Genomic DNA, 8,308 nt, shown 5'->3' with positions numbered 1-8,308 from the left:
GTATCTTCTTAAATATTAACCACCCCTTTTGATACTGAATGTATAGAGACATATCATTTCCTGAGGGACACACGCAGCACTGAAGACTGTTGATGCCAGCTTGAGTGGTTGATGCCTGTAAAATCCTTAGGAACTTGAGATTTTACTCTACAGTTAGTATTTAAAGTATCAGTTTTGCTGATGTGGGAAACTGTAGTCTCTCACAGTTCCTAAATTACCCATCTTACAAAAAAAAGAAATGAAGTCAAACAAAAATGTGGCTGCAGGATATCATTCTATCAGCCGGTTCGAAGCAATGCTCTCAGCTCTCTTCGTAATGCTCATGGTGCTCAGCGCTGGGCTAATTGCAGTATCCTGGCTGGCAATCAAGGAATCAGAAACAAGTAAGTCATGCACTACAACAAGGGACATGTTCTAAGTCAACCTTTGCTGTAATTGATTCATTACTTTGGCTACACCACAAGATATTTTTGCTTCATTTAAGTGATTCTAGAGACTAATTCACAGAATATTTAAAAAATCAGTTGGTATATAATAACAAATAATCCCAAATTCAAATTCAGGAATAAAGTATTTTATTTTGTCTTTTTTGCAAAATGATATTCAGTTTTTCATTTCAGTATATAATAGAGTAGGTTTTGTAGCCTGTATACTCGTGGTGATAACATGAAATCATATACATATTAAAATATCATGAACTATACAAGCTCATACCCATGAAGGGTAAATGAATTAACTTTTCCATTTATATGAAATGATATCTTCATTCTGGCTTTTGGTCTAAAATGTTGCTAATAAATTTGAATAAACAAATTCAAACATAAATACATAAATTTAGATATATAAGAATTTCAAAACAAAACAAAAGGTCAGGCGGTGCTGGCGCACGCCTGTAATCCCAGCACTCAGGAGGCAGAGCCAGGTGGATCTCTGTGAGTTCGAGGCCAGCCTGGGCTACCAAGTGAGTTCCAGGAAAGGCGCAAAGCTACACAGGGCAACCCTGTCTCGAAAAAACAAAAAACAACAACAACAAAAAAAAAAGAATTTCATTCTCCTGGAAGGGTAATGTGATAATAAAAAAGAAAGAAATTCAAACATTATTGTATAGAACTATGCTAACATGGACCAAAAGCTTTTCAAAGACATTCAAATATAATGTCATGATATCACAAATCTTTGACTTCATTTTATTGGTGTCTCACTATCCATGTTAAGAATCTGAAACAATGAGCTTGAGAGCTAGCTTGCTTAAGTTGGCAACATTTGCTACATAGATGACATCAGATCCCAAACTGAACCCCAATTTTATGATTGACTCCTAAATACCACTTACTGATTTATAAGACAAACAAATAAGAATCATCACAATAGCCTGGGTAGCAAAAATTCTTTTTTGATAAAATTTCATTGATGTTTGAAAACAATGAATTGTATGTAAGCATATTAATTCTAAAAAATCACAAGTAGGAGAATTTGCTTGTGAGTCACCTTTGTTTTAATAAGTATTTTTGGATAAGCTATTTTCCCCTGACCAAATAAACATTTGAATTTGAATGTAATAAAAAGTATTTGTAGTTTTATAGAAATAATTTTAGTATAATCCATATAATTTAAATATTATAACAATCTAGAGGGAATCTGCCTTTAAAATGAAGAATAAGTATTTGTGAGTACTTAGGACGAGCAATAGACAAGTTTCACTTGCTTTTAGAAAAGTGGTGGCTTTGGGCTTATTTATATACTTAAATGACTTTTGAAGAAATACTTTTCAGTCCACTGGAACTTTTTTAGTTCATAAAGAACATGTCAGTTATTTATTCTACAATGTAGACATTATTTGTAAATGTTGATGCAATGTAATGAGTAATTACTCAGAATAAACAGAAATTTGACTTACTAATAATAAAACACTAGTGGAAATAAAAGTATTATAGTTATTTAATTTTGAATTTATGGAAATATTGTAAAGTTTTAACATTTTTCATTGAAATAGATTTATATCATATTCAGCCTGTTTCCTCCCTCAAGCCTCTCCCAGATACCCTTCCTTGAAATCCTCTAAATCCCCCAACTCTCAAGTTGATAGCCTCTTTCTTTGATTATTGCTTTATGCACATATATGTATATGTATACAATTTTAAAATGCTGTAAAAATTATATAGAATACATACATAGCCTTCACTGAACTTATTTTCTTGTGCATGCATAGAAATTGTCTCTATTAAAAAATTCACCTTTGGGGCTAGGGATTTAGCTCAGTGGTAGAGTGCTTGCCTAGCAAGCACAAGGCCCTGGGTTCAGTCCTTAGCTCTGGAAAAAAAAATTCACTTTGGTGCAATATTATTTATACAGATAGTTTCTTCATCAACTTCCTAATGTCTAGGATGCAGATCAGCTCCATACACAGACATACTAATAAAGGACTCTTAGTCTCCTTCATTCAGACATCTCTTAATTCTTTCATTGTTTTCCATATTTAAATGGAAAATTTTAAATGTTATTTAATTTGTTCACAAAATGACAGAAATAACAATAAGGTACGTAATTTTTAAGCTAAATGTAAGTTTATCATTTAAAATATTCACTTTAATATTTTTCTGGACGGTAAAAGTATGTGTCTAGGAGAGTTTAGAGGTTATAGTTAGTCAAACATATATTTAAATTTCACCTCCATCACTGCTCATCTTTATTACATTAGGAAATTATGTCATTCTAATCCCCCATTTCCCTGTTGAAGGAAAGAAAAAAAAACTCATATCATTCCATTGTGAAAATTATTTAATGTTATTATTGCATTGACTAATGGTTTTATCATTTCGTGAGTTTAAGCCAGTTATTTGTTTTAATTACAAACATGTATCAAAGAAAATATTCATATAATGGGATTGTTTAATTTGTTCACCACATCTTACATTATTTCCCACTGAGACTGTATTCTACCTCATTCTCAATAACTTCTCCAATGAAGACAGTTCCTGTCTCATGCCAAAAGTCATACATGCCAAATTTATAATTAGTAGGATGTAAGAAGTCACTTCAAAGCTGTGTTTCAAAGTTACACATGAACAGAAATCTTCACAGAAATTCACATGCAGAAAGCCAGCAGTGTGCTGGATGCTTGGGGTCTAAGAAACATCTAACAGCAGCTACATAACTTTTAATGGTCCATTTCTCACTATGTTTTCCTGAATCACTTCCCATAATTGGTAAAGTATGATTATGACCTGTGACTTCCAACAGGAATCTCAATTTAAAGAGAAAATGGAAAAAAAATGTATGGCTTGACTTCAAAGAAAGGAGGAAGAAACAAAGGGAGAGAAAATAAGCCTATATTTTTCAGTCTTTTAAAACAACCAGACATGTAAAAATGGAAAAAGAGAGTAGAGTAGCTGGTTTTGAACAAGAAGGATTACAGAGAAAAAGCAAGAATTAAATAATTACAGGGAAAGTCTATTAAATGAATGTTGTTGCCCCTATATCATAAACTAGGATGCAAAATTCCTTTCTATTCATAATCAGGAGCTTTATTTCTTACTAATTCTTCTAGATGCAGAACTTGGAAAAAGTCATGAAGTCAGAGGGACATTTACAATAACATCTGGAGTGACATATAATCCTAATTTACAAGACAGACTCTCCGTGGATTTCAAAGTTCTTGCTTTTGACCTTCAGCAAATGGTAAGGGGATTGTCTCTCCACAGCTGGGTTAAAATCTCATAATCTATTTTATTAAGTCCTTTTCAAATGATACATAGACCACATTTTTTTGTTCAGAAAATATCAGTAATGCATGCCATATTCAAAATTTGTAATTGTATAAACCCACCCACCATGAAGATCTCTGCAATTCTAAACAAATGGAGTGCCTGCATTCTCTATAGAAAGTTGGTTAAAGTTTAAATATTCAATTTAATATATTTTTCATCTTTTTAGATAGATGAGATCTTTGAATCAAGTAATCTGAAGAATGAATATAAGAAATCGAGGGTTTTTCAATTTGAGTGAGTATACTGGAAACCATTCTTCTGGTAGCACATTGCTCCCATTCTTCTGGTAACACTATGCTCAAACGTGTAGCATCATTATATGTAGGAATGAAGAAATATTTCTAACATTTTGTGAGTACTTGGAAATGTTTTACAGAAAAAAATTTCATTTTTAGTAAGAGATAATAGTAATATTTGATAATTAATCTATTAACATGTTTATCTTACAAGGGTAAAATTGCAGATATGTGTATAAGGATTAAAATTGAATATATACACATGGTGATATAGTGCTTAATTTGTTAAGAACATATGAAAGAAATTTCTAAGTTATTACTAAAATATTGTGTCACTTAGTTTGTTTACATTGTAAATCAAAAAAGAGAGAATATATGTTAGCTTTTGTACTTAGAGAAAAAATGCTGTAATTGTAACATCCTCTACCCACTTCTGGCCTCTGTGGGCACATGTACGTACACACACACACACACACACACACATTCACACACACACATATGCACTTACACTAAATAAATAAATACTTATAATTTCAATGTTCAATAAGTTAATGAGACTCAGATGAATAGGATAATATGTCATTTCACTATGAACACTTCAATCTAGAGTATGTATTGCTGTGTAGGTATATTAAGCTAATATATATACAGCATTTCCTATGAGAACATATCCTATGAGATTTAACCTCCTAAACACTAATGTTTCTTCAGACTTCGTCCCATGTGTCTCTGTTGAATCATTGTGACTATACACGAATGGACTCCCTGTTGTGTCTTCTTGCTTATGTCACAGTGAATCTAATGATTTATCAACTGTGAGAACCAAATGGACTTTGGAACAGAGATACTCATGAGCAGCACAATTAGCAAAGAAGATTGTACTGCTAATGAGAATCTATAAAATTTAAAGACAAAAGATAAAGAAGTGTTCTACTCAAAGATAGAAAATTCAAATACAAATATAGGCAATTGAGCAATACCTTTCGTATCTGAAATAGGAAAAAAGTGAGAAAGACTTTTAAGTTCCTCAAATGAGAATAAGAAATGAGGCAAAGGCAATTTAGAAGAGAAAATGAGTATCAAAAAAATCACTTCTGTTCTTCATGGATAATTTTTGTGTAAAACACTACTAAAAACAACAAATAAAGCTGCACAATTTAAACCTTAAGGCACACACATCATAAACTGTTAAATCAGTGTTTGGTATATCTTTCCTAGTAGCTTCAGTCATCTCTGGATGTCTCTTTTAGTGCATTTCCAAAGTTGATGTTTTGTTGGAAAATTCTGTCCTTTGTTTATCCTTTGCTTTTTTCTCCCTCCTGCTCTTTCTTCTTCAGAAAATTAGTCAGCCTATGTGAAAACTTACAGCAGAATCTGTATTCAAAGTCCCCTCATTTTTAATCCAAAAAATTAAACACTGTGGAAAATATAGAATGTATAATTGAAATAGTGCAAAAGCACTTTATTTTGCTATGTATTTTGTCTTAAATCCTATCTGTATAGTGATACAAATGAAATTTTTCTCTGAAACATATAGTAATTGTTTGAACAAGCATATAGAAAGATAATAAATCAAATTATTAATTAAATGAATCCAGCCTAAGTCTGATGTGTGATGGTCAATCCAGAAATTCTAATATTATGTTTCATATCGAATATGATGCATGGGGTTTTTTTTTGTTGTTGTTTTTACAAATCCTAAATTGCTTTGCTAATAAAAGTTACAGAAAAATTGGAGATGCAATAAAGGTTCTACAGTAACTGTACTGTGAACATGATGTAAAGACATATCAACCTATTAAAGTGATGTACAGGTTTCTGTTGGGGAGGAGAGTGCCATAGACAGAGAGTTAAGTGTCTGCTGTTATAATGCAAATTGTTATTTCCTTTTTCTTTTACTTCCTTCTCAGAATGACACATCACTGTCACATTTCTTTCCACTGAAACATTTATAATTATTTCTCCAATCTGATGTGACAGCAGCTGTTACCTTGTCTTTCTGTAATCTCTAGGAAACAGTGTTTCTCCTATCCTCCCCAAATGATCTTCAGCTTAGTCAGAGAAGATATCTCAACTATTCTGTGAAGGAAACCACATGCTTTGAAAGAGACAGCAAAATGCAAAACAAAAATCAAGTATAAAGAAAATAGAGTAAAATAATTTGAATATGAACTATTGTCCTGCATATTGCACAAGTAGAGGGCAGCATAATACCAAAGGGCAAACATAGGTATATGGTTTTAAGAATCAGCCAAAAATGTATTAAAATGGCAGTAGTGGGTAGGGGATATAACTCAGTCAGTGAAGTCTTTGCCTTTGAGGCTTGAAGACTTGAGTTCATTGTCCAGAAATTACATAACATAGAGGGTTTTGATTGCACATGCTTGTAATACCCAGGGTAGGGTGGTAAAGACAATCAGATCCCCAGGCCTCACTGGCCAGCTAACCAACCCAAAATTCGAATCAATGAGACCCAGATAAAATTAGAGATTCTATCTCAAAAGTGAAAGTGAAGAGCTTGGTGAGGGAGGACAGCTGAGGTTGTCTTCTGGCCTACAAGTATAATGTCTGCATGTACCCTTCCTACCCACACACCCAGATATCCATACATGAAAACATACATACATACTTCCCATCCACACACACAAAGGAAATGAATAAGATACCCAATGAAAAGCTAAAACAAATACTTTGTTTTGACAATAACCAAATGAATATCAATTTATACTTCCACTTCTCTTATTTTTCTGAAAGTCACAGGCAAGGCTTGCATTCAACCACATGATTTACAAGTTTTTTGTTTTTGTTTGTTTGTTTGTTTGTTGTTGTTGTTGTTTTCTTTTTTTTGGTTTTTCGAGACAGGGTTTCTCTGTAGCTTTGGAGCTTGTCCTGGACTAGCGCTGTAGACCAGGCTGGCCTCAAACTCACAGAGAACCACCTGCCTCTGTCTCCCAAGTGCTGGGATTACAGGCATGAGCCACCACCGCCCGGCAATTTACAAGTTTTTAAGAATAAAGATATTGAGGAAGAATTTTATTAAGGAGTTCATGCAACCAACACCATCAAGAAATTTTCTCTCTCTTGTGCTGACGTACCAAGAGCATTGTCGAGACATTTTTACATTTAGGATGCTTATAAAGTTTTAAATTTCCTACCTAAAAGAGTTACCTAGAAAGTGACTGATGAGTATATGCAGCCACTAATTAAGTAGTAATAATTAGTCTCTGAAGGTACTATGAGGATGCTGGTTTAAAATCCCTATTTCAAAGAAGTGAAAATATTGTTAAGGAGATGTATCAACATCAAAGAATATCTAATAATGTTACCAAGTGGCAATTCATATAAATTATGAATACATATTGTATAATGGTCCAAAGAAATATAAGACTTAAGATAACTTCACTTAGACTTTGACTGGCTGCTCTGTCTGAGTTATGCTCAGAGTTTCTGAAGGAAGTTCACTCAATTTCTACAAACAAAAAATATTCATGCTACTTAAAATTAATTCTCTCAAACAGAGTATATACAAAGACTAGGAATCCATGTTTAAGGTGGCTATGGACATCAGAAAACTACTCATTAAGTAATCATTTTTAGCACCATAATTTGTGTATTTTCCAATTTCAGTTACTAGAAAGAAGCTTTATTCCCCTCTGACTAAGGCAGGTTTTATGCATTCTCATGCACTGACGAGCCTGTAGTATGACACCATAGAGACTGAGTGTAGCTCCCTACTCATACCCTGGGTTTCCTGAAGACTCTCTAGCATTGCCACTGGAAATGCAGGTATGTTCCTATGTGCTGTCTCAGGCACTCGTTTGAATTTTATAGATCCTTCCTACACTTTGATCATCTGTGCTGACAATATGCATATCCCCTGCAACCATCTTTCATTCTTCTGTATAGGTTCTCTTCAGCTGGACTCCCATTTTTCTCCTTAGTGTCCTTCCTTTACATCTTAGCAACTGCTAAGCACCCACCAATGTCACATCTCCATGGATGCTTAACCAACACACTTTTCTGAGTGAGCATTTTTCTCCCCAGCTCATTCAGAATTTTGTGTAATCATACAAAATACCACCCTCAAGATGTGATGGAAATTTGCTTCTCTCCTTATTAGATGATGGGATCTGACCACAGAGGTCAAACTAAGACATTGGGTCCCCTGGAACTGATGTATTGTTTTGAACAATCATGTGGACACTGGGAACCTACCCCTGATGCTCTGCAAGAGCAAAAAGTATTCTTAATACCTGATCCCTCTGACCAACCCAGAATCCTTTGTCCTTGAGGGTAAACAAAGGT

The 8,308-nt window shown here is 33.6% G+C and overlaps 1 protein-coding gene across 2 annotated transcripts in view; it reads left to right on the top strand.

Annotated features, from left to right (window-relative positions):
- The first annotated feature begins 238 nt into the window (after positions 1-238).
- Tmprss15 (transmembrane serine protease 15) overlaps positions 239-8,308 on the top strand; it is a 115,044-nt gene continuing 106,974 nt past the window's right edge. For both annotated transcript variants that reach the window (XM_036204173.1, XM_036204172.1), the window contains exons 1-3: positions 239-383; positions 3,548-3,678; positions 3,934-4,001. In XM_036204173.1, the coding sequence (XP_036060066.1) occupies positions 239-383; positions 3,548-3,678; positions 3,934-4,001 (344 nt within the window). The remainder of the gene's footprint in view (positions 384-3,547; positions 3,679-3,933; positions 4,002-8,308) is intronic.

The sequence above is a fragment of the Onychomys torridus genome, chromosome 12 (assembly GCF_903995425.1).
Source record: "Onychomys torridus chromosome 12, mOncTor1.1, whole genome shotgun sequence".
Lineage (NCBI taxonomy): Eukaryota > Metazoa > Chordata > Mammalia > Rodentia > Cricetidae > Onychomys > Onychomys torridus.
This window is presented reverse-complemented; position numbering and strand designations above follow the sequence as displayed.